Genomic DNA, 27,307 nt, shown 5'->3' with positions numbered 1-27,307 from the left:
CTTTTTCCCCTCTTCCAGCAAGGAAGGTAGTGGGGGGAGTGAGGAGTTTGATTTGTGGCTTGGCAATCTCAGTCAAGCCCGCCCAGTGTCTGTGACGGAGTGACCCCGGGTTCCCGAGGGAGGGAAGAGAAGCATGCAGCCCTGGGGGTCCACCGTCGTGATCACTATTAGCCAGAGCAGACTCAGTGACGGCTTGGTAAGAGCTTGCCTGGAGAATAAGCACCAGGAACCTTCCGGAGGTTCCCTGGATTTGCGCGGTTTGCAAAGAAAAAGCAAAGCCCAGCGTCAACAGCCGGAGACTGAACAGGGCCCAGCTGCGGAAAAGCCAAACACAAACATGCAAACATCTGTTTCTTATCGCAGCTTTTTAGAGATAAGGAGGGAGGCGGGAGAGTGCATTTCAGATTCAAGGGGGGAAATTACGTCCGAGGACACAGGAGGAGGAGGAGGAGGACTGGGGCCCGGGGGGAAGGCAGAGTCCCAGCAGGGGCGGCCGCATTACCCGCTTGGTTGACGAGGGGGTCCATGGCTGGCGGCTTGCCGAGGCCTGGCCGGAGGCCGGGGGTGGCGCTGGTGCCCGGCGCTGGCACCTCGCTCCGTGGCGTCGGTGTGCTGGATTTCAGAACAGGCGTGCTGGCTTTCTCGTGCTGGTGTCATTAAACAAATTAAATGAGTATTATTTTTAATCCAAGCCATATTACACAATTTATCACAACAGCAGCTGGGGCGCGGGGCACCTTCGAGCTACTCCCTCGGCCAATTTTCATAAATCCACACAATGTTGACAGCATTAACTTGCGAGCGAGAAATGTTGACCTTTCCGTCTCTGCCAGAACGAGAACTCGAGCTGGAGACACACAGCAGGATCGCATGTCTCCCCCGCAGACCTTATTTTAAAAAAAGTATTTTTCCACCAGCCTTGTGGTAGGTCTCTGGGCCGGGGCCAAGGCAGAAAGGTGCCCAGCCACAGAGAATGCTCCGCTCAAGACCTGTCCGAGGGACCTTTGCACCACGGGCACTGAGCCCAGTGGGCACAGACAAGGGCTGAGGTTGCTAAGAAGCAAAATTGCAGCTCAGAGGCCAAAGCCCCAGAGCCAGCCCTATCCTGTGGAGATAGCATCTCAAAATGAACTGTGTTGGGCTGGAGTGACAGTACAGCTGCGGAGGTGGTGAGGGGGGTGGGTGGCACTTTTCTTGCATGAAGCTGATCCAGGTTCGATCCCCAACACCCAGGAGTGATCCCAACGCATAGAGCCAGGAGTAAGCCCCGAGCAACGTCAGGTGTGGCCCCAGAACAACAATATGGTTTTTAAAAACAAAAAGTAAAAAAGAAAAGTACTTGGCAGTTCAGTGTCACCATCTGTGGGGGGGCTTCACGACCAGATGGGACTCTCCGGTCCCAAGACAGGTTTCAAGAAAGAACTGTCTCCTGCCCCCTAAACTGCCACACCCTTTGAATCACAGCCTGGGAGCTAGAGAGATACTACAGCGGGCACTGTGGATGCTTGCACTGCATGCTACTGACCTGGGTTTGATTACAGCCACCGCATATGGTTCCCCAGGCAGCACCAGAAATAATCCCTGAGCACAGAGCCAGGAATAAGCCCTGAGCTACTACCAGGCGTGGCCCCAAACCCGAAAGTAAATGAATAAATGAGAAATCGCAGGACGGGAAGCGTGATGCAAGGCCTGGGGGAGACCCCCAGGGTCTCCGTTCTTAGACTTGCTGGGCTGACAAAAGCGGACCCGTTCAAAAGTGAGCCACGGCTAAGTGGACGGTACAGGGATTGATTAGGCACGAGGAACTGCAGGGTCGCTACAGCACGGTCAGCAGAGTTGCAAGGCGCCACCTTCCTTGATGACAGTGGCGGGGTGGCAAGCTGAGGCACTGAGGCAAGCGCAGAGGGCCCCCCACTGACATGCACCCCTGCCCCTTCCCAGGCTGCCCAAAAGAGCACTGAGGGTTCTCAGCATCTACACAACGCCCAAACCCCCATCACAGCCCCGGCCCTAGCCAATGGGCCTGCCCGTCTACACCGAGCAACGGGGACACGTAAGGACATGTAAGGCCTTCTCAGGCGCTTGGGGCTGCATTGTCAGCCCGGGCCAGGCTCCCTGAGAGAAGGCCAAGGAGGCCAGGACGAGCGTGCTCTCTGATCAGGGCTCACGAGATGGGCTGTGGGGTGTGGAAAGTGAAGCTTGCCTGCAGCGGGGTGCGGGAGGGGCAGGGAGGGGCGGTAAAGTTTGAGTGCTCCGCTCCTAAAACACCTAAATCTAAATCACAGCTGCCCATTTTCCGGATTATGTGCAGGCAGGGCGGGGCGGGGCGGGGCGGGGCAGGGCAGGGTAAGGGTGGTTCTCCTCCGGTGCCCAGCGGTGACTGCGTACACTGCTCAAGAGACACCATGCGTTATTACCCACCAAGCTCATTTCTTTGGATTTCAAAGACGCGGAACTTCCCGAGGAGGCCGTGGACGCTGGGCTGCTCGAAGCATCCTTCTTTATCAAGCGATTTTTTTCGATTCCGTTTTCCCGGGGGGAATGGGCGGGGCTTGCTCGTGGAGAAGAGGGGTCCTCAACAAACAGAGGCACAGCGTTCACGACTTTGCTTAGAAAAGCCATTTTACACCCTCCTGTCTCCTCGAAAAGAGGAGAACATTGGAAGCCCTTCCGATTTGGGGGGAATGCACTTAACAACCTCATTATAATGAACAGATGGGGCACACAATACACTCATGAAGACACCATGAACGGGGCGGGGGTGGGGAGAGGGGGGGTGTAATCTAGGGACAATCATATTCTTCCTCAGACTCATGTGCTTTGTCAAAGTGAAGAGCACCAGGCACCCAAATGAGTCCAAATTGATGACAGCTCTGTCCATGAACAAACACAAATTCTTAACACAGAAAGTCACGGGAGACCAAGTGACAGCAGTGGAGGGCAACTTCACAATGAAATAAAACCTAAAAACTGGTTACCTCATTGGACACATCCACAACTAAGTTGTCATCGCTTTTGTCACCATCGCTATCCTGGGGGGAAAAAAGAGGGGGGGGAGGGGTATTATAAAATAAAGGCATTTATTAAAGGGCTTGAGGTCCCAGTTCAACTTTTAGTTTTGGGAGCCAGAGAGATAGTACAGTGGGTAGGGCGCTTGCCTGGCATTTAGCCAACCCAGGTTCCATCCTCGGCGTCCCATATGGTCCCCTGAGGACACCAGGGGTGATTCCTAAGTGCAGAACCAGGAGTTACCCCTGGGCATTGCAGAGTGTGGCCTCAAAACTAATTTTTATAGTTTTGGTAGTTTTAGCCCAGGAACAATACCTTTTCCCACCTTCCCAAGGGACCCAGGGATCCCGAAACAAAAACACCAGACAGGAATTCATGTCAAGAGCATAACATCAGCCCAAACTCAATTATCATCCAGGTGATGGGAGCTACAGACACCTGGTGTAAAGGAGGCTCAGACAAAAGTCTCTGCTAGGTCCCTCTCTCTTTTAACGGGGCCATGTGTAAGTCTGAACAGGCAAGATATTCGCCCTGAACTCCAAATTAAAGCACAATTTCATGTCCCTGCTTCTAATATACCGTCCTGACAGCCAACCAACCAAACATTCATGAATAATTCATGATTTGAGACAACAAACCATATTCCCAGCAAGTCAATGGTGAAGTACAAAAAAAAAAAACAAACAAACAAAAGAAACCAGAGCTAGAAAGAGAACACAGGGATGAAGACGTCTGCGGCTGACTCCGGTTCAATCCCCGGCACTGCAGAGCGTGGTCCCAGAAACCAAATAAATAAATGGAACAAAGTGAATCGAAAACAACAAAGCGAACTACAAGCTGGAACGTGGTTCTTAAGGTCTATTTTCACATGGAGAACAAATCTCACACAGTGAGCTTGTATTTTTATAGATGGAAGATAGAACCTGATATCCCATAAAAGGGCTTTGGAAACTACTGCTTCAGACCTCAGATTCTGGGGTCGGAGACACAGTACAGCAGGCAGGGCACTCTGTCACCACATAGGAACACTGCCAGGAGTGATCCCTGAGCACAGAATCAGGAGTACTCCCTGAGAACTGCTGGGTGGGTCCCCAAACAAACAACAAAACACAACTGACTCAGAAGAAGCAAAGGTTGCACTGAATTTGAGAAAATTCCAGAAAAGCTATCCATCGAAATTAACACCGGTAGAATTTTTCCCCCCACATTGGCTTAAATTCATCAATAATGTGTACTTAATCCCACAGTCACACTTACTCAATGTTATAATGATGCTGGGTACCTCTCTAGCTAGCCACAACATAAAATTATAACAAGTGAGAAAGCAAAGATAATTCAGAGCCTATTAAAAGAAATATCGTCATATAATAAAAAGCAGTACGGAAAATCTGCTTTCTCTTAGTAAACCTTTATTAAGTACAAATGTTTCCAGATGTTAAGAATTCAAGGGTCGTGGAAAAAAAAGTTTTTTAAAGATTTGATAAAAAAAAAAAGTCGACTGGACAGGAAGCAGCAGAGAATCAGCTCAATATAACAAAACTGTGGAATTTTTTGTGGAATGAATGAATGAATGAATGAATGGAATGAATTGTGAGGCCATCTGTAGTTTTAATGATCTGTGCCAGTACAGACTCACAGTGATACAACTAAGGTTGGGTGCCTCTGGGCCAGATTCTCCAGCACCTGTCAATACCCTGTCCTCAGTCACTTATCCAAGCAAACATCCTAGTATAAGCAAGTTGATGAGATGGTCAGCGCAGTGCAAGTTGACGAGATGATGGTTGTGATGCTGGACCACCTTAGTAAGTTTAAAAGCTTGGGATGAGAACTCGGGCGAGTGCACCTAGGGGTCACTGTATGTGACTGCATGGAGCCCGGTCAGATTCCCAACACTACATACCCCAGGTCTCCCTACTGTGGGACCAGATTTCTCGGGCTCTAACGCTGATTTTTTTTCCTGGCTAACTATCAAAGGAAAGGGGGCAGTGGGAAGCTTGGGATGCGGTAAAAAAAAAAAAAAAATTAAGAATCCAAATTTTAGTTTCTAGCATGCAAAAAGTGAGGATGGATTCCAGGACACCTCTGGAACACTCAATTCTGGGATGAGACTGTCTCTGATCTAAATCAGCTGCAGTCAGTGCTTCAGTTTATTTATCTTTAATATGGTGGTGATGGGCTGAAGAGGCAGCATAGCGGGTGGGGTGTTTGCCTTGCGCGCAGCCAGCCCTGCTGAGCCGGGTTCGATTCCTCTGCCCCTCTCGGAGAGCCCAGCAAGCTACCAAGAATATCTCGCCCGCACGGCAAAGCCTGGCAAGCTACCCATGGCGTATTGGATATGCCAAACACAGTAACAACAAAGTCTCACAATGGAGATGTCACTGGTCCCACTCGAGAAAAAATTGATGAACAACGGGAGGACAGTGACAGTGATGATTATCTTTTGTGGGAGGAGGGGCTGGGGGGCTGGGGCTTCAGGGCCACAACGAGCAACGCTCAGGGGTTACTCCTGGCTCTACACTGAGAAGTTACTTCTGGTGGTGTGTGGGGGACTATATGGGGTGCTGGAAATTGAACCTGGGTTGGCAGTGCGCAAGGTAAGCCCCTACCCTACTGTACTACTGCTCCAGCAACAGATTTTTGTCTTTAAACCTCATAGAGTTGTTAAATGAAACCATCACAGAGAAGCACACAGTTTCTGACACTGAGTTCTTGCTCAAGGCCTATTTACAGGGGCTGAAGCGATAGCACGGTGGGTAGGGCATTGCGCACGACCGACCAGGGTTCGATTCCCAGCATCTCATATGGTCCCCTGAGCACTGCCAGGAGTAATTCTTGAGTGCAGAGCCAGGAGTAACCCCTGTGCATTGCCAGGTGTGACTCTCCCACCCCCCAAAAAAGCCAAAAAAAAAAAAAAAAAGTTCTATTACAAACTGTCAGCTCCAGGCTTGGGTCAGCCAGCAGAGGGTAAGGCTGAGTGCTGGCCACCCCAGAGCTCGCACAAAGTCAGCTGGGGGGAAGGTTTCTAATGGCCCCAGCTCAGAGTTCTGTTTTCATACTGCTCCTGAGAAGCTGTGTCTACAGAAACAGACAAGCAGGACACAACACGAACAGCTCCAATTCAGTTCCATAGGTTTAGGGTCCTGAGCGAGATTAGAGCCATTTAACTAGGTCTCCTCTTGAATGTGGACTTAGCTCGATTTGAGTCAGGAGTCATTCTGCCAGTAACCAGTCACGTGACCTCCCCTACAGCTCCTGATAGATGCCGCTAATGTTTGTTCCATTTTTAACATGAACTTGAATTACTGAACTGTTTGCCATAGAGTAAGTAAGAGATGCTCTGCCCTAAAGCCCAACACAATTCTAAAGGTACCAAGAGAACAGCATCCAACAGTCTGCTGGGGGCACCCAGATTCATGCCCTGGATATTTTAGGCAGGACAGGTTATCAAATTCGGGGGCCCAGGACAAAATGAAAATGCACGTTCTCGTACAAATACCACCTGTGAATGATGATGACTAACTTTAAGGCAAAAAGCTTACGCGGTAAATGCTGAGTCAGGCAGAAGCATGATTTATGGCCCTAAAAGAAAATGGCAGTCAACAGTGCGAGATTCTATTCTTACAGTATTATTCTTTTAAGAGAGGCGGAATTATCATTCTGATCTTAGAGGACACTTGTATATTCACTTACAAGGCGAGCAAGGAAACAACTACTTCAGATCCTTTCTGTACTTACATAGTGGCTGGAATCCTTATCATCCACTTTTCTTTTCTTGATGTCATTGGAAAATTCAGGCCCATTTCTGCGTTTATCTGTGCCTCTTAGACTGTCTGGAACCAAGAGGGAATTACTCTGTAAGACAAAAGAAAAAAGAAAAAACAGAGACAAAGACAGATTTCTTCCAAGGTCTCTGTAAGCATGAACCCCCCCCCCCCACCCCCGAATGTGAGAACTGGTCTAGAAAGGTGACACCCACACACCTTTCATTCCCTCTCATTCACCTCTAAGGGCTTCGGTGGTAAACATCTATAAAGGTTTAGGGACTCAAAGACGAATCTGAGCACAACCAAATCATCCAAATCCTCCTGGCGGCCCCTCCAGGGCCTAACCACTTGTTTCCTGGTTCTGTCCTTTGAGAGAAGAGCTAGCTGATTACATGCAGTCACAAAATAATTTTCATTGCTTTTTTTTCTTCTTCTTCTTCCCTACCCACTACCTGATCATGACTAATAAAGGTGTATGAGCAAATCCTGTGATTACTCTACTAGCTATGGGCCTTGTCTGTAGAAGCTGATGCTTCTTTTTGTAGAAGTCTCTCCACAAAAAGACACCGAGAAAGCATGTGGGATTAACGGCGTGGTTTCCTAAAAGGCAAACCGCATTTGCCACAGCAACAATGAAGGAACGTTTTTGAATTCTTCTCATTTATTGTTGAAAAGAAGGTTTGGTATTCCTCCTGAACAGCACTGAAATTTAAGATCCGAGGCCAGACTTTCAGAGGGTGACTCAATAGGGAGGCTGGGGCGCACAGAAGGAGGAGGAGGAGGAAGCAGGAACAGGTCCTGATTTTTTGCACAAATCACACAAGATCCTTTCCTCTGCAGGCTGCTGAGCTATCAGAGAGCTTCCAGAACTACTGACCCAAGGAAAACAGGCATTTGAGACATTTGGGGGTCTGGTGACAGGACCTGACATCCCTTCAATTCCAGTCTCCCCAGCAGGCCGCCAGCATCAGGACTTACTACAAAGTGTTCTTTTAAGTGCAAGATTAGCATATGCAAGGGGCCAATTTGTTCAGTGATGTGTTACTGCTGTCAACAATGCAGAGCAACCCCTCCTCCCGGGAGCCCAGACAGCCCCATTTCTAAAGGCTGTTTGGAGAGCTGAGAGGGGCTTGCAGGGCAGAAGAGTTACCTTTTCCTGCCACGAGGTAGGAGGGGAAGCCTATGAGACAGACCAGCACCATCTAATGCAGCATTAGCGGTAGCCAGAGCAAATATCTGAACACATTTGTTAAAGCCCCAGGTCTTTGCTCCAGAGCAGTCAGAGGGATGGAGGCGGCATCCCGGTGTCTACCCTCAAAGTCTCCCCAACAAAACCACTAACCCTACAGGCAGCCTTCCCAGCTCAACCATGCGCAGGATGGTGGTGGGGGAGGGGGGGTGGCAGAAAGCAATCTGAAGCCTCTTTGATGGCTACAGGGACAAACTCAGAAGTGAACCCGGCTTCATTCCTGGCGATTCAAGTTGCCAAATGCCAGCAGACTTACTTTAAAAGCATAGAAGCAGTTTGCAATGATGTTTTTAACACAATGTGGGCTGGAGCGATATAGCACAGCAGTAGTGTGTTTGCCTTGCGCGCAGCCAGCCTGGCAGAGCCGGGTTCGATTCCTCCGCCCTTTTCGGAGAGCCCAGCAAGCTACCGAGAGTATCTCGCCCGCACGGCAGAGCCTGGCAAGCTCCCCGTGACTTATTCGTTATGCCAGACACAGTAACAACAAAGTCTCCAATGGAGACATTACTGTGCCCACTCGAGCAAATTGATGAACAACGGGAGGACAGTGACAATGACAGTGGGGGCTGATTGTGAGCTGACTGGGTCCCTGCAACTAATTACCTTTGTAACCGGCTGCTTTAAAACTAAGCCCTGTGACCCAGAACTGGCTGAGTACACAGGCACTTAGTGAAACTGCAAAAAGCTAAGATGGACTCAGGAAAGCTGAGCCAGTAAAGGGGGCAGTGGCGGCTTCTACAGACACGCCACAGGTGTTCAAATACACAAACATCTCTAGATGAGAGCAACCCAAGGGCTCCTCCTCCAGACTCTGGACAGGCATGCGTGCAGGGCTGCAGCCTGTCATCCTGCTGCGTGCCTGTTGTGGGCTGCAGAGCAGGCCCAAGGTGTCGAGGGTTGGCTGGGAAGCTCGCCAGGGGGCATCCACGTACTCTGTGTGCTCGCCAGCCAGGCCGTCATGTCCAGCAGCAGGCCAACATAAAAGTGACCGGCACTTCTGTGAGCAACAGCAATATTCCCACAGCTGGCCCCAAGCCTTGGCCCCTGCAACCTGGGAAATCCCTCCTCATTCATGCTGGAGCAAAGTTAAGAGGTCTGCAAGCAACCCTGCAAGTTCCTACAGCTCTGGACAGCACCTCTGCTAAAGGTCCCAGAAAAAGAGGAAAAATCGGGGAGTCGTGCTTCCAATTGGCACACTTTAACAACTTGCGAAACATTAGGTCTTCCGGGGCCAGAGCCATAGTACAGTGGGTAACCCAGGTTCAATCTTCAGTATCCCATATGGTCCCCCTAGCACCGCCAAAAGTGATTCCTTAGTGCAGAACCAGGAGTCACCACTGAGCAATGTCGGGTGTAGCCACAAAAAAGCAACCCTCCAGCCCCAATTAGGCTCTATTACACATCTTCAATGCTCTACAAAGACTCAAAACAAGAAGGCAAGGTAAAGGCGCAAAGATCTTGAAGAGCCACAGTGAAACCCGCAAGGGCACGTGGACACCAACTGCCCACCACTGACCACTTCCTCTAGGCCTGCTTCCCAAGGTCCTGGTTCTCTGTGTAACTTCCCTGCTAGCTTCCCCAACTCGGCACAGCTTTCACTGCTGTTTTTGGTGTTAGCAAGTCACTTCAACATAATGAACTCACTCTGGCCAACAACTCAGAAATCCGAGGGACTTCCAGAACATCATCATCAAGGGCCGGAGATTTAGTAATGCGGGGAGGGCATTTTGCCTTGCACATGGCCAACCCAGGTTTGATCGCAGCATCTCATATAGTGTTCCCCCCCACCCCAACCCACCCTACCCTACCCCCACCCCCAGTGCCAGGAGTAATTCCTGGGTACACAGCCAGGAGTAAACCCTGTGCATAACTGGATGTATCCCAAAGTGAAAAATAAATACATAAACTTGACAAATATTATTTAAAAAAAAAAAAGACCATCATCAATAACACTGTCAGATGAAGATGGTCTTTTCCTTATGCTGTTATTAGCTCTTTATGGTTCGGGGTGGAATAAGGTCACTCTAATGGTGCTTATGAACCATTTTATAAATAATAACGAAGAAGGGCCAAACAGTTCAGCTAAGTGTGTAGGTGCTGGCTTTGCCCCACCAAGATGGAGCACAGAGCCCTAAGCACTACCAGGGCAGAGATCGGGGGTGGCCCCGGTCCCCAAACAAAACAAAAACCCCCAAAGAGCAGAGGTTATATCTGGTTACTGATTAAGAGCCCTCTCTTTGTAAGCTCCAAATTTAAGGTTCTACTTCTTAGATTTGACTAGGAGACAGAATCACACAATACACTAACACTAATATTCCATCTACACTAACATTCCATCTACACTTAAGAGGCTATTTCCAAAGGAATGAGAACAGGCTGTTTTCCCTTCCGCGTCTGAGGGGAACTGGGCGTGCCTTTCTGCTCATTCTCCTGTGTCCCTTCTGAGGAGGAAATGAAGGATGTCCAGAAGGGAAGTAATTTGTCAAAAGCCAAGAAGCTCTGAATGAGTGTCTCCCCGCCAAGAAGAATGATTTTTAAGCTCCACTTATGTTCACAGAAGACTTGCACCCTAACATCTGGCCCAAACACTTATCATTTGAAAGGCACTCTGGTTCTTTAATCTACAGAGCCTGACATTTTAACATGACATAGTAATTCCTAATGCATGTGACATGTTTTCTCTGACCCCGTTCCCTAAGCTGTCCTTCAGAGACAGAGATTTACTTGGCTACAGGCCTGCCAAATCAAAATGTAAACACTTTTCCCCCCCCTTTTTAATGTGCTATCAGTCACTAGGAACAGAAGTCCCACAGACCCACAGGCCTATCTTCCATACACGTCTCTTCCCAGAGCCTGTATTTTGGACTGTTTTAATCTATCAAACAACATTCATCAAGTAAATTCATTTTTAAAATACTTATTTGCCAAATAAATATTTAACCATGAACCGTTATTTTTTTTTTTTTGATCAGCATGATGAGTGTTACCATGTTGACTGAAAGACTCTAATTCTAGCCAAGAAACTCAATGTTTTATTTCACCTTACAGCTGGTAAATTTTAAGTAACTGCCAGAATTTCTCAAACACTAGAATTACTGGGCAGATTCTTTAACAGATCTCTGAGGACTGGGATTTCCAGGCTGTATGTTTTCCTTTGTTTAGAAATTTTGTGGAGAACAGAACAAAAATAGTTATATTTTACCTTATTCATTCTACAAGAACTCAAATTAGGAGTCCTGCGGTCCACAGGAACATTACAAATCTGGGCAAGTTAAGAGTCTGATTTCAGGATTTCCAAACAAGCTAGAATTCTCATCAAGCTGTGAGGTTTTGGGAGAACGAAGATGCTCTAGGAAAAAAAAAACCAACCAAACCCTCCAAAACAGGCGTCACTGCCTGAGAAAAAAGGGAGCCCCGGAATGAAGGGAGGCTGCAGGGGACAGGGGACCTTGGGCGTGATCAGTCCTCGATACATGTTCCATACATGAGGGTTTGGAATCACATGGAGGATGAAGGGCACCACACCTAAGCCGTCGCTAAAGGAAAAAGACCCTTGGGGCTGGAGAAATAGCACAGCGGGTAGGGCGTTTGCCTTGCACGCAGCTGACCCAGGTTCGATTCCCAGTATCCCATATGGTCCCCTGAGCACCGCCAGGAGTAACTCCTGAGTGCAGAGCCAGGAGAAACCCCTGTGCATTGCCAGGTATGACCCAGAAAGCAAATAAATAAATAAATAAATAAATGAAAAAGACCCTCCTGAAATGCTCAGCCCCAAAGACAGGAAGAGGATTCCGAAGACCCACCAGTGCGAGCAGCGTGGCTTCCTCTCCTCTCACACACAGCTCACTCGAGGAGGCCAACGTGCAGAAAATGGGCTGTCCTGGCATGGACCACTCCCTCAAAAGAAAATCTGAGTCTTTCTCGGAGCATTTCTTGGGGAATAGTTTTGGGGGACAGCTTCACTCACAGGAGGCAGTTTGCCATGAGAAGTCATGCTTTGTGAGAGCGGCCCCCACTCACACTAACAGTGATGTGATATTTCTAATCGTTATAAGAACAAAACTCAAGAGCTGTCAGCAGAGAAACGGAGAAGCAGCTCATCTCCATCCATCACAACCCCTGAGCACAACCTTGAGCAAATGTGGAGAGCAATCTCCAACAGAAAACCAAGTTTCATAGAAACAAGTGGCAAGACTAATTCTGCTGAAATTGGGGTACAAGCTAACTAGAGAATTTTGCCTGACCTTCTGAACCTAGTAGGGTTTTCTACTTTTCTTAAAGTAGAAAAAAAAATACTCAGATGTAACTGAAAATATAACTTAGAGATAAGGACTTAAAATGCAGAACCGGAGATATACTTCAGTGGCTAAGGCACTTCCCTTGTGTGCAGCCAACCTGGTTTCATCCCCGGCATCCCAGATGGTCCCTTGAACACTGCCAGGAGCGATCCCTGAACAGAGCCACGAGTAAGCCCCAAGCACTGCCAAGAGTAGCTTAAAAGCTAAAACCAAAACAAGAACTTAGAACAGAGCAGTCTACTGGACCTCCTGAGTATTTAGGCAAATTTTTAAAAATGAGGCTGCGGAGATTTGCAAAGGCCCTAAAGCTTGCATGGTGGAACCCTGGGATGGTTCCTTGGTACCATCTTGTCCCTCAAGCACTGCTGGAAATAACCTTCAAGCCCTGAGCCAGGAGAAGATCACGAGCACCACTGGATAGGTTTAAAGAATTTCTTGAACTTAAAAAAAAAATCATCAAGATTTGGAATTGGGTGAACTTCATTCTCATCATTCTGAACTATGACATTCCTATTTCCATCTCAAGACTTAAGAGTTAAGAGTTCCTGCTGCTGATATGGACAAAACCCGGTCTGCAGAGTCGTGTTCCAAAGACCTTTCCTTTAGCGATCTACCCGAACGACTGCTCGTGTACAGAGATACTTAGGGAAGCAAACTCCAGAAAACAGGAAAGAAAATCAAACTCAATAAGCTAGGATGCCACCCAGGCGACCAGGGGCTCTGCAGGCTCCTCCCTGCAACTGCTCCTGAGACCTCGGGCCACCCCCGCAGCCCACAGAAGCAACCTTCAAAGAAAAATCCTCTCCTGAATCCAGCAGAGCCAGGCAAGGCAGCTCTCCTTACTGCAAAAATAATGCACATTATTCAAATGGATTTCTTTAGCTGCAATGCCAACTCCCCCTGGGGCCTTTCTGCTCCCTGCAGGAAGAGTGTGTGTGTCAAAGGTACAGATTGGAAACTCACGACACCTCATTTATCCTCAGTTACACTCAGGCAGTGGGAACCTAATTTGCTAGCACACTCCACACTGACAATTAACTTCTCGGGGAACATTAAAACAATTAGGTAACCACGCGCCCCGTCACATCTGTGTACCGGCTCCATCCACACCTGGCACCAATTAAGCCATCACCCTCAGCTGTACTTTTTGCTGCGGTCCAATTGGTCATTCACCGGTTCTGCCTGACAATCTGACAAGCACATTTTTAACCCATTAAACCAACGGAAGCCCTGCTTGTCAGTGGGAGAAAAATGGAAAGCAGAGCGGTGTGGCAATGCAGCCAACTCGGCAGCCACCTCCCAGCTCAGGCCCCAGCAGGTCTGAAGCCCACAGTCTTGAAGAAAATAGGACGGGAAGCTGGTCTTCCTCCTCACCTGTTGGCCTAGGAACTCAGCACTGGCATGGGCCGATGGGAGGCTGGATCAGGGTCATTCCAGGAAACGAACCTGGGCAAGGCTGGAAGAGACATTCAAGCAGAGGGCATACGCGCCTACTGCTCTGAGCCAGCACGCACGCCCTCCTGCCTCTCCAGCAAGCAAAAGAGAAAAATGTGGGGCATGCCACAGGTATGAAGCCCCACATTGCATCTCCAGCAACGCCCCCACCAACTGTTCTTTATTAAAAAAAAAAATTGGTGCTAACAATAGATTTTATAATCCTCTTAAACCACCTCATGGTAATGAGAGCCTGATACGGTTCCACAAACCTTCTTCTCTTTTGAGGGAACAGGACAGAGGAGAGACTGGGCCGTGTCTGGAAGTGTTCCGGGGACCATAAAGAAAGGAGGATCCTGCACGCAGGCAGTGCACGTACTTTGGGCCTCTGATCTGTGTTTCCGGCCCAATTTCCCAACTAAAACCTTCTGAGTTTCAAACTGTCTCTGGAGAGTGACTTCAGCTGTCCCTGCTGCCCTAGGAGAGACCCTCGAATGGACTCGCAAGCACAGGGCATAAGATCAGGACTGAGTTATCCAGAATCTGCCTTTGTTCCTCCAAGAGACAGAAGACAACGGCTCTGACAACGAAGGATTCCAAGGAAAGAATTACGGCAGAACATGCCCCCAAGAGCAGACAACACATTTCCTAACTACTGAACACAAACTGAAGAAGACGCGAGTCCTGGGAGGGCTGGAAAATGTGGAGATTTCGTAGTATGTGGAAATGTCCCACCTGCTTCTGCGGGAGAGGGGATGTCTACCCTGCGCTCACAGCAAGAGATCAGGCCCACAAAACATGCTCAATACACATGGGTCCCAGGACCCACATGGCACAGGAAGAGCCACACATTCTACAGTCACAAAGACCCTCTCACCCAAGACCCCCCGTCCCTGGCAGCCTCCCCTCATTCAAAGGCTTTCTTTCTTCTTGAGGCAGGAACACCCATTTGGGGGGTTTGGTTTGGTTTTCCCTTCAGCATCATTATTCTTCCAAAGCAGTTTTTCAAGTCTGCCAAAGGGGAAAAATCCGCCAAGGTATGGGCGAAAGAAAACTCAGGGTTTTCCACAGCACCTAAATATTGAAATATGATGTAACTCTTGTCCAGTTTATCCTTTATTTCCAAGCCATTCCTTAACATGAGTCAGACGGAGACTGATACTTAGGACAATGCCTCTTCCTAGTGAGCCATACCTTTGGGCAAATTAAAGAATATCCTGGGGCTGGAGTGATAGCACAGCGGGTAGGGCGTTTGCCTTGCACGCAGCCAACATGACCGACACAGGTTCGATTCCCAGCACCCCATATGGTCCCCTGAGCACCGCCAGGAGCAATTCCTGAGTGCATGAGCCAGGAGTAACCCCTGAGCATCACCGGGTGTGACCCAAAAAGCAAAAAAAAAAAAAAAAAAAAAAGAATATCCTGTGTCCGGCCAGGATCTGGATGTGAGAAACCTCAACAGTTGCCACAGACACAGGCTGATTCTCCACCTCCCGCATGAGTGCTGGGCCATAGGAACGGGAGACAACAGGAGAGACTGTTGTCCCTAAAGTCATAAAACCCAAAGGAAAAGAAGGCTGAGGGGTCTGCACGAGCACATCTGCTGATGAAGGAGTGCTCGCTCAGCCATGGCCACTCTGTAGGCAGCGAGAGGCCAGGTCCCAGGCAGCTGTGCTTGTGCCCACCACATGCCCTGTGCCCTGTGGTCCCTTAGTTCTCTCCCTATACGGGGAGAATATCTACCATGAATATCTACAGATGAATCTGGGGGCAAGTTCCAACTCCACTGGCTGGACAAAAGCAGTGTAGTTTCAGGGGCCACAGAACTAGAGTTCTTAGGAGCTAAAGTGGTAAGGGGGGAAAAAGAGAGACGGAAAAAAGAAAAAACCACAGGCAGAGAAACAAAGGTCCAGCATTTGCCAAAGCAACAAATCTCACGTCTTCTTCCTTCCCTGTCCTCTGGAGAGCGGAGTGTCTGTTTGAAAAAAGAGTGACGGGTGGCCCCTAACTACATCTGTCCCTAGACCAGCTTCTCCAGCCAAGCAGGAAAACTAAGGGACACCAGGAAACCAACCAAAAACACCGCCTTAAGGCACGTCTGATCTTTGTCCTTGGCGGCCAGATCAAAGCCAGTGCTGCAGACCCTTCCACGGAGAGCATGACCTCGACCACCGAGTCACATCTTTGCTACTCGGTTCTGGGCTCCTGGCCCTGCACTCAGGGCTCACTACGGGTGGGCTCAGTGAACCACATGGAATGTCAGAGAGTGAATCAGGCTTGGCCATATGCAAGGCCACGCACCATATCTGCTGTACTACATATCTACCCCACTACCTTCACTACTTAGATTACTATTTAGTTTTGTTTGTGGGGGCCCACACTGGGCATTGCTCAGCACATCATACGGGATACCAGGGATTGAACCCTGGTCAGCCGCATGCTAGGCAAGTCCTTTACCTGCTATACCATCTCTCCTGCCCCTTCACTGCTTTTAAAACTTCACTGCTCAAGAACTTTCTACCTTCCTGGGGAATCCCAGACTGGAAAAACTGGAGCTTCAGCGTGTGCCACAGCACCAATGGTTGCTGTAATTTATTAAGCTCACGGCCTCACACCTGCACCCACTGAGCCATCTCTGGGCCCCAAATTCTAGACGCTCACTGATTAATTTGGGGAGTCATCATAGCAGAACGCTGTAAAAATCCTCACCTCCTTGAGTACTATGACCTGTGTCATCAAACCCTATTGAATGTGGTATGGTGGTGCTGACAAAGTAGCTAGTGTTGCATCTCAATGACCTTTTAAAGATGATTTTGCAGGGCACGAACCCCACAAGAGAATCTGGAAGGAAGTCAGGAGCCTGCCCCAGAACCATGATACCCGGGGTGTAGTCAGAGCACAGGAGCCCTGCCCAAGTCCCGAGTCGGCCCAGCACTTTCTCCCTAGCCACCTACTAGGCTCTCTCGTCCCAATGTTTCAAATCATGATTACACGGCACACTTCAGTGTTTCGTATTCAGGATAGAACTGTGAGGTTCAATGATATCACTGCAGTAAACAGGGCAGTACAGAGAGCAGTTGAACAGTCAACTCGGGTTCAATCCCCGGCACCCCACGTGGTCCCCAAAACCAGCCAGAAGTGATTCCTGAGTGCAGAGCCCAGAGGAAGTCCTGAGTATTGCCAGGTGTGACCCAAACACAACCCCCACAAAATAGGCATCATGCAAATAGTACTGAGTTTATTCAGTACCTGGAAATGCTTGCCACCTAAGTATTCAATCAAATTCGTTAAGGGAATGAGTTTAAACACATATTCTACCATGTTCTGAAGGCACAGTAGGGACGGGGCAAAGACGGTCAAAAAGAAAGAAGAAAAATCACGCAATTTGTCCATTCTCTAATTTTGGGTCTTTTAAGCACACTATTTAAGTGGCATTCCCTTCAGTCAAATTTTAGTGCAGGTTGTCTTTAACTAAAATCTCTAAAATCTTTATTAAAAACTTTTTAGTTTGTTTTTGCTTAACAGCAGTACTCTGATGACTAAGCTTACAACTTTCTTAAAAGATTTTGCACATTAATGGGAGGAAATTGGGAACAGTGGTGCTGAGAAATGTATGTACCCTGGTGGAAGGAGAGGTGTTGGAACACTGCGTGACTGAAACCCAATCATGAACAGCTTTGTAAGGGTCTATCTCAGAGTGATTCAATTTTTTAAAAAAGTAATTAAATTAAAACAAAGATTTTGCACACTAGGAAGACAGTTTAATTTAAAAAGCAGAACAAACCTCTTAAAACAGGCCTAATCTTCCATTCCTTTTAGAAACAAGAAACCTCAAAACACTAATTTTTATTTGGATTCCTTGTACTTTCATTTCCTGGGTTTTCGAATTAAACAGGTCACCTGCAGACTACGTCCTTTCAGATCTAAAACTAACAAAGAGAACAGTTTTGTCACCAAAAATACATAAACATCAAGAACATACACACCTGCCTTCAAGTTACAGTGAAAAATCTACACAGACATTCTCTGTGCTTTTACCAAAGTCCCTAATTTTTGCACTTCTAAAATTTGTTCAATAAAAAGCAGCAACAAACACAAAACACTACATAGTAATCTAGAATACTTCAGAATTCCTTGGTCTTAATTTATGGCAGAAATTTTCAGTTTGGTCCCCAAGTCCCCTGAATTCCCGAACTCTTTCAAATCTCTAACATGGTAGCTGTTCTGGAAGCCTGAAGGACAGCACAGTGGGGAGGGTACTTGGTCCCCAGGCAACCTATGGTCGCCCGAGTACAGGACGGATCCCGAGTACAGAGCTGGCGTGGCACAAAAACTAGGTTGAATTAAAAATAAAGGATGTGCTTCCTACTCTTCAAGGCAAACAATGTAGTTCAGCAGAATACATGAGCTACTGTGAATTCAGCCAGTGTTTGTTAAATCCAGGAATAATAATCTACGACAGGCAAAACAAAGCCAAACTTCCCAAATACAAATGTTTGAAGTCCTTTTCCGTTACCACTGCGGATATTAACAGAAGTAGCTCCTTATCTGTGTGATATAAAATGTGTGCCCAAGCCAGAACATTTCAGAACATTATCAGCAACAGAAACAAGATTCTTTTGAGGTCATCAATGATTCTCATTCAACAGTTAAAAGATGCTGAAACGTTAAGACCTGAAAACCAGAAAACCACTTTTTTAAAGATACAGGGCTCTTAAAACACCCGGGAAAAAAGAGGAGCATCAGCAGCAGAGAATGTTCAATTAACGCTCTCTGCCAAGTACAATTTGACTTCATAATTCAAACCACTGTATCAGAAGGGAATTATACTTTCAGGCACTAATGATATACATCATCACATCATCCACTGTTTCTCATACTCCATTTCAACGTTTGAAGAAATACTTCACTTTGGAAGTCAAGTCTGCAGAAAATTCCACTTAGGTGGACAATGAATAGCTTAACTCCTCTCAACAAACGGAATTAAGTGTTCTGGCTAAATCTAGTGGAGTTTTCCACTTTCATACTGAGAGTACCCCGAGTCTTCTGAATAGCGTGGCAGGAAACACAGCAAATATCATGCAAATAATCACTGAAATAAAAACGATGCAAAGAAGCCGACTGGCAGATAATACACGCATTATCTGTGATCACGGTCCTCCCGTTGTTCATCGATTTGCTCGAGCGGGCCCAGTAACGTCTCCATTGGAGACTTTGTTGTTACTGTGTCTGGCATATCGAATACGTCACGGGGAGCTTGCCAGGCTCTGCCATGTGGGCGAGATACTCTCGGTAGCTTGCCAGGCTCTCCGAGAGGGGTGGAGGAATCGAACTCAGGTCGGCCATGTTGGCTGCTTGCAAGGCAAACGTCCTACCGCTGTGCTATCGCTCCAGCCCAATACACGCATTACTTTTTATTATTAAGAAATTTGATTTTAATCCATTGTTTTCCCTTCTTTTACAGATGGGCAATTGCAACCTCCCTCGGAAAGTTCACTGGCCACAAATTCCACACCTGGACTCGGAATAATGCAAAGCTCTTCAGGACGACTCTTCCAAGGAAGTGGCTCTAATCTACCTTCCTGCACCCTACCCGCACACTTCAGCAAACCTTACAGTTTCTAACCAAAAATATGAGTAACAACCATGGCGATAGAAATACTGGGGGTAGGAAAACTACCACTGGGAGCTTAAGCTCGACTCATTCCTGCCAAAGGAACTGCAGAGGTGCGCAGGCCATGCACAGTGTCCCTTGGGGTGGTTTTAGCACTCCCACTGAAACTCTGGACAGTTTCCTGTCTTCCAGCACTTCAAGAGTCTCTGCTACCTCTGTCCAAGTATCCTGCACTTGCTGTATTGCCTGACGTCGAGTTTAGCACTCCACACTCATGATTTCAGATGAAAAAGCGGTTCTGAGAACAAAATTAAGTTGCAGGGGCCAGGGAGTGAGCTGGATGGACCACATGCCTGCTCTGCACACAGGTGGCCGAGTTCCATCCCCACACACAGCTGGGCATGGCCCCCAACTGAAAACACATAAAAATAAAATAAATGAAAGGGGAAAGCCTAGAGTTGAGTCCAGTCAATTCAGAATCAGCAGCTATTAATCAATATATAAAAAGAATCTGCAGCCAACTGAAGGCCGTGCATCCTCTCCACACTCTCTTGCTGGCTCTTCTCTGGCCCAGGATTGCAGGTGGGGGGGAGGGAGGCGTCAAATGGGACACTGACTGTGCATATGGCAGAGAAGAGGGATACCCACACAACAAAACCAAGGTCATCTCAGAAACCAAATCAGATTCACTTTGGGAGTAGAGCTTCCCCAACAGTGACTTTATCCCCTTCCCTTCCTTCCCTTCCCAGGAGTTTCCAAAGAAACTAGAAGATTTAAAACTAGCTAGCCCACTCTTTCACAGGTATCCATTCAGCACGATGCATCCTGATCCCTAAAGCTTACAATTGGGGAGGAGAGAACTCACACCTGCTAAGGAGTCTGAACAGCGAGAGTCCACCAGGTTGCATCCAGGGCACCAAACGTGACACCCTGAGCCCTACCAGACAGAAGTCATCCTTGAGTGCAGGGCCAAGAGGTGTGTGTCCACAAACCAAACCAACCAGCCAACCAACAAATCATAAAGCGAATCACGATGAATCAAACAGAATTTTACAACCAGCTACTACTCTTACGCAGAAAACTTTCCACACATCTTACCCCCATACTCACAAGAAGAAAAGGCTCAGAATGACTGAGTAAGTTACTCTGGAGTGTTAAGATACTTACAAGGGTCCTCATTTCTTTTTTTTTTTGCTTTTTTTTTTTTGGGGGGGGGGTCACACCTGGCGATGCACAGGGGTTACTCCCGGCTCTGCACTCAGGAGTTACTCCTGGCGGTGCTCAGGGGACCACATGGGATGCTGGGAATCGAACCCGGGTCGGCCGCGTGCAAGGCAAACGCCCTACCCGCTGTGCTATCTCTCCAGCCCCATTTCTCTTTTTTTAAACTCCTAATCTGGTAGGCGACTGTCGAGACTGCCATGTTCAGAGAGAAAGGAAGCAGGCAGGGACTGGGGTCTGTCGCAGATGGAAAGAGACAGGGGGTCCCCTTTTTCTCAGTCTATCTGCCCCAGAATGCTGGAAAGATGCCATTTCCAATACAGACGCTCCCGAAGCGAACTGGTGGGTAACGCAGGTAGATCAGGCGTGCATGGCAAACGAGTAACAGTCTCGCTGGCAACACAAGCGTCTCTGTGCATGTTGCCCCCGACCCACGCCCGCCCTCGCCCCCATCTTCGTCATTTCCAGGAGCTTCCTCTGAAGCTCAGTTCATTGGTCTAAAATAAATCTAAGTTCAAGTCCACACTCCAAGGACAATTATGAGCAGAAGTGAGTATGGGAACCTAGCCACAAAAATGCATTCTCAGAAGGTGATGAAATGGCTGAGGTAGAAATAACGCACTACTTACTAACCCATTTCACGTTAGGATTGCAACCTCTTGCTTCTAAAATGGGTTTAAAATAATAATTAATAACTCTTCAACTACAGGCAACCTGGACTGGGAATGCAATGATAAACAGGTTTCTGAAGTGATCTGGGGTACAAAAACACACCAACAGATAGACCCAAGTGAGGGATAACGCAACAACAACAACAACAACAACAAGTTTTGTCTCCACATAAGCCCTCCCTCCCCACCCTCCACCCCATCCACTGAAAGCTTTAAAATCAGGAAGGGGACATACTGCTTCTCAAAAACCAAAACAACCCGATCACCAAGAGGCGAGGCGCGCATATGTGCTGTGTATATGTGTGTGCGCGTGCATGTGTGTGTGTGTGTATGTGTACGTGTGTGCGTGTACGTGTGTGTGTGTGTGTGTGTGTGTGTGTGTGTGTGTGTGTGTGTGTGTGCTTCAGGAAAGGCGGGCTGGGGCACTGCAGGCAGGAGGGAGTTCCCGTGCGGTGACGTTTGTGTACTTACCGTGCCTGGCTCTCTGTCTGCTCCCGCGGTTACCAAGAAACGCACAGACATGCCCGTTCAGACACAGAGGCAAGGACAGAAATAAAAAAAAGGGGGGAATAATTAGAACACAAGCCCCAAACAGTTTGAAAAATGGCTTTTATTTATATAAGTCATTGCACATTCCTAATACAGTGATTTCCTGAAAATTACAGTATTTTGTAAACATAAGATTTACAGTTTAACCATACACAAAGCCTATTTCTTAAATTTCTTGACAGAATAAATTACTTTTCTTCAAAAAAAAAATTAGTCAAGTGCAATTTTGCCCAATATTTAATGCATACTAGAATTAAAGCCTATGAAACTAAGTAGTAACAGATGCAATTATCAAACCTTTCATTTGAACACAATTCACTTTCAAATTTAACTTCTTATTTCGCCCCATTTAACAACATTACTTTCTTTGAAAATCACCCAATTAAGCAGTTAACAGTTTTCCATAATACGGCACAGGCCACTGGCATTAACTAGGCAGTTGCCAAGATGTCAAGACGCCTGCCATCTAACGCGATCGAGACATCTCCCCGGCGCCCACGGTAAGCCCTGCCAACGCAGGGTGAGGTGGGCTCCGTGGCCAAGCTTTGCGACAGTTCCTCTTAGCTCATGCTCTGCTCTGCCTGGGCTGGGGCCTGCTTAGCGGCACGCCCGCTCGGCGGCACCCTCTGAGCACCAGCACCAGGCTCCTAGTCTGGCTTGCCAGGCCTCTCACCTCTGTGGTGCTCTGCCTCGTGGTGCTTCTTGTCATCTTTTACTGTCAAGTGAGACTGCCCGCTCAGAGCGCTGGACAGTGCCAGGAGGCCGGCACTGCCCCCGAGGGGTGGGAGTCCGGGAGGCTGGAGTCCTGAAGGGTGAGGTGTGAGGGGGACGGGGGGTCCATGGCCATGAGAAAGATGCTGGGCTTGCAACTGCTGCTGCTGTTGGTGGCGAGAGAGGAAGAGGAGGAAGAAGGGGGGGGGTGGAGGGGGTGGGAACATGGGGGCGGGGGGTGGGGCGTAGGGGAGACGTGATATGAGAGGATGGAGGGGAACAGTACACGGGGTGGAGTTTCACAGACACACACAGGAACCACCACATGGGGGAAGACAGAGAGAGGAGAGGGGGGAAACATGATTAGCACTTTAGGTTTCATCAAAAGTTTGCACTCCCCGATTGCTCATTCCCCCACCTCCAGCTGCACCTCACCCAGTGGGGCCGTCGCTCGCAGGTTTAGCGGGAGTGGCAGAAGAGCGTCCACGCCAGCCCCTCTGCTTAGCATGAAACCGAGAATGTATCACCGAATCTGAGATGTCACAGATTCGGGATGCCTTCTGACTTGACAGATGTCATCTGTTAGGCCCAGAACCACACCCTCCCCCTGAGCACCACCGAGCAGCTCGGTTTCACCAACATGTGCCCGTTCACTTACCATAATGGCTGGAGACAGAACTCAGGAAGAACTGGTACCCTGTTTATGCATCTCACCCTCACTAGGCATCCCTAGCCTCATCATCCTGTCCTGCGGGGGCCTCAGTCACATCAGCACAAGGCCCTGTCCCAAATTCTAACCCATCCTGAGAGTTATGGATCTATCCATAGAAGGGCACCCAAAGAATTATGGTCTTATAAATACAGCCATATTGTATGAACAAGTATCCGGGAAATGGTGCCGGTGACAGAATATTCTGGCTGCATCTCTGCTGTCCAGCACAGAACATCCTTTCTGATAAGACAGTTAAAAGCTATACAGCTTGGGGCTGGAGCAATAGCACAGCGGGTAGGGTGCTTGCCTTGCACGCAGCCAAATGGCCAACATGGCCGACCCAGGTTCGATTCCCAGCATCCCATATGGTCCCCTGAGCACCGCCAGGGGTAATTCCTGAGTGCAGAGCCAGGAGTAACCCCTGTGCATCGCCGGGTGTGACCCAAAAAAGAAAAAAAAAAAAAAAAAAAAAAAAATCAAACAAACAAAAAAAAACTACACCGCTCAAGTTCTAAGGTGTAATATTTAAAACTTCAGATTTGTGCTCGTTTCCCTGGGACTTCACTACTCCTTTAATATGCCCTTGGACGTCTTCAATATATTTACTCTTCACACCAGGTCACAGTCTCATTTCCACCCAGTACTCTGACCTCACACAGAATCCTCAACATGCTTCTCTCCCTGGAGAGAGGAGTGAACAGGAGCTAGATAGAAACCAGGACCCAGGGCGAGAGTTCGGTGAGTGGGTGGGACACTCAGAGACCCTGAGCTCAGAGCCAGGAAGAAGCCCTAAGCACCTCCAGATGTGCCCGCATTCCCCGAGTCTGGCAAGTTTTAGGTCACTTCCAGCATCTTCAAACAGGAAAAGCTACTTTTTCTTGAAATTTCCATTCCCGCGCCCCCAGAGAACAGATTCTAACTAGAGGGCTAATGTGAATGGGGGAAAGCTAACGTGGGCGACCCTCAAAAGAATGCTCGGAAAAGTAGAAGCGAATCCCCCGCCATCTGAGACCACGATCATCTCTTTACACATGAAATCACCTTCCTGTCGGCCCGAAGACTAATTCTTGCTCTGTCACCTTTTAAGAGCCCAATGATGGCAAGACATAAAACTGAAGAAGCTGGCAGCGGCACCACGGTCCACTAAGCATGCTCATTAGCACTTAATTAGGAACTAGACACCTGCCATAAGAAATGTGCTCGGAGAAGGCGGAGGGGACTCGTCTGCCCTACAGCAATTACTATCATTACTCGGGGAGAGTTAAGAGCTATGTCCGGTTTTGGGGGGAAGAAACGCAGTGATGCATACACAAGCGAGTGCAGTGGGGTGATTAGACAGAGTGCTGATTAAAGAAGGCAAGAGGCTAAGCAGAGGGGAAGGAACGGAACGTCAGGGCGCAGGGCCACAGCCCTCCCAGGAACCCCTCCCCACCCCCCAGCCCACTCCCAGCCCGCCCAGCTACCCCCAACCCCACCCAAATTAGAATGGAGTGGTCAAAAGGCAACTTCCTAGGCGAGGTGTCTTATGTCACACCAGGTCATCACTGAACAGGAAAAAAAAAAAAAAAAACTCGAGATTTTCTAATGAAGCCAAGTTGGGTTTTTTGAAAGAGGAAGTAGATAGTGTTTTCTAATCTATTACTGAACAGACTGGCGTGGACGGAGGAGGAGGGCTGCCACGTACGTGTACAAATCTCTGTGAGGTGTTAAACGTAACGCTAAAAACTACCAGCAGGTTTACCCAGGGCAGTCGGGCAGTTCCCCTCAGCCCTGCCCCACTCTCTGGCCCAAAGGAAAAACTGTTAACTCATTTATGAGAGGCGATGGGGCTCTTTCATTCTTAGCTTGGCCTTTTTGTTTGCTTCTAGGGTGGGAGTGGTTACCCACTCCCAAGGCCATCACAGCCACAGCCAGCGGTAGTGCTGGGAGGTTTGAGGGGAGGAGGATGGGGACGCAGGGGGCGCCCCTGAAAGCCACACTCCCGGACATGAGTTCTTTTTAAAGAATCGAATGCGAAGGCAGAGGAGGACTAGGCTGCAGCTGCCGGAGACAACGGAGAGCATCTGTACACCTTGCAATGCCCCACAGAATACTTCCAAGTCCAGGGTGAAGCCCGAGCTCAACACACACCTGAGGCAATGGGTGGTTATGGAAAGTTCCCATTTCAGATGAAGCAAGACCTGCCATGGGTTTCCAGGGAAAGTCTGGATGCCAAGTGTAAGGACCTCCAGACCCAGGGCAACCATGCATGCAAAAAGGAAGGAGGCGAACCGTGAGGGCCTCCAGGCTCTCTCCTGCAGGTCTGCAGGGCCTAGAAGTCAGCACTGCTCCACCTTGCTCAGCAGAGGCAGCTGGACATCTGGGCCCACATTTCTAGCTTGTAAGGACACTCTCCCTCCTCCACTTCCTGCGCCCCATTCAGACAAACTTCGCTGGCTCTGCCATGGAAGCTCTGGAAGGCAGCAGAGCAAGCCCATGAAGATGGGACTGGATTCCTCCAGCAGAGGCTCAGCAAATAAGAAGGGTCATTTCAAAAGTACTTTGTGAAATGAAGAGTGGTCCCATATCCAGGCAAGTGAAAAATATCTATTGCAAAGGGACAGCTACCTGCCACGTGCATCCCAAGAACATTTTCTCTGCCCTGACCCAATCGTGGACCTATCACTGTCATCAGAAGAGAAACACATGAATGCTATTAAAAATGTGTTTTATAAAAGGGCAGGGTGGGATGGGGGGGATGGGAGGTGGGAGGGAAACTGGGATCCGTGATGGTGGCACTAGGGCAGGAACCACAGAACAGCGGGTAGGGCCTTTGCCTTGCACATAGCTGACCTGATATCAATCCCCAATATCCCATATTATCCTGAGCCCCTCCAGGAGTAATCGATTCCTGAGCACAGAGCCAGGAGTAACCCCTGATCATCACTGAGCGAGGCCCCAAACAAGCCAAAAAAACAAAAAAATCATCTCCTTTTTGAGCGGACTCGACTAACAATTTTAAAATCAAACACAAACATCATGGGGCTATGGTGCCAACGGCAGGTCAACCTGTACCTGCAGGGTGAGTGCATCAGCACCCTAATGGTGCTGCACTTCAGACTTCCTGGTACCCTAAAATTACCGCTGTGCCTTTGGTCGAACCCCAACAACTTGGGACCAAGTTTAACAAGAAATTAAGCAGCCAAAAGTTAGGTATGTGGGAGCCATGCTCACAAATCATCTCCAGCTTGGCTATACAAGCTCATTTATACAAGCTCTTATTTCAGAGACCCATAAATAAATCTAGAAAGGGATCAAAAGCCGAAATTAATCTCAGACCATGCATGGCTGAACAGAAGGGATGAATTCGAGGGAGACAGGTCAGCCTGGAGTCCACCCAAGCAGAGCCCTCGGCAGCCACTTGCTTCCACAATCCACAACTGCCATCGTACTCTCGCCCTGATTCCACCATCCCAGGACAGATCTCACCAACGTATAATCTGCTGAAAATTCGGGTACCCAGGTTTTGTGACTGAAATTTCCAGGTTTTCTCGGAGTTGGGGTGGGCTACTTCCCCATACTTCCCAATACTCCTGAAAGCACTGGCAGCCACCCCCATGAACCAACTCCAGCGCCACCCTGTAAGCTCTACTATCAGCCTTGCTTCAGAGACCCATAAATAAATCTCAGAAGAAATCAAAAGCCACAGTTAATCTTGGCCCCACGCATGGCTGAACATACCAGGGTGAATCAGAGGGGGGGCGGGTCAGTCTGGTGCCTGCCCAAGCAGAGACCCCAGCAGCTGCTTGCTTCCACAACCCAGAAATCGCCACTAAACCCGGCCTGACACCACCATCTCAGAACAGACCTCACCGAGACAGCCCGGCAAGCTACCGAGAGTATTCGATATGCCAGACACAGTAACAACAAAGTCTCCAATGGAGACGTTACTGGGCCCGCTCGAGCAAATCGACGATCAACGGGAGGGCCTTTACCTTTACCACCGAGACATAATCTCCTGAAAATTCAGGTATATGGGTTTTGTGACTGAAATCTCCAGGCTTTCTCAGGGTCGAGATGGGCTACCTCCCCCAAC

General features: G+C 48.5%; 1 protein-coding gene across 4 annotated transcripts in view; it reads right to left on the bottom strand.

Annotated features, from left to right (window-relative positions):
* LOC130027975 (transducin-like enhancer protein 1) overlaps positions 1-27,307 on the bottom strand; it is a 107,631-nt gene that overhangs the window by 32,159 nt on the left and 48,165 nt on the right. For 2 of the 4 annotated variants that reach the window (XM_056118741.1, XM_056118743.1), the window contains exons 7-12: positions 22,483-22,684; positions 21,732-21,748; positions 6,745-6,861; positions 2,979-3,032; positions 2,422-2,574; positions 503-647 (exon numbers count right to left, since the gene is read on the bottom strand). In XM_056118741.1, the coding sequence (XP_055974716.1) occupies positions 503-647; positions 2,422-2,574; positions 2,979-3,032; positions 6,745-6,861; positions 21,732-21,748; positions 22,483-22,684 (688 nt within the window). Of the gene's footprint in view, positions 1-502; positions 648-2,421; positions 2,575-2,978; positions 3,033-6,744; positions 6,862-21,731; positions 21,749-22,482; positions 22,688-27,307 lie in introns of all 4 variants that reach the window. The other 2 variants (XM_056118740.1, XM_056118742.1) reach the window with 1 other exon arrangement.

Source organism: Sorex fumeus, unplaced genomic scaffold, assembly GCF_029834395.1.
Source record: "Sorex fumeus unplaced genomic scaffold, SorFum_2.1 ptg000038l, whole genome shotgun sequence".
In the NCBI taxonomy this organism is placed as follows: domain Eukaryota; kingdom Metazoa; phylum Chordata; class Mammalia; order Eulipotyphla; family Soricidae; genus Sorex; species Sorex fumeus.
Note: the sequence above shows the minus strand (reverse complement) of the source record. Positions and strands in the feature narration are given on the sequence as shown.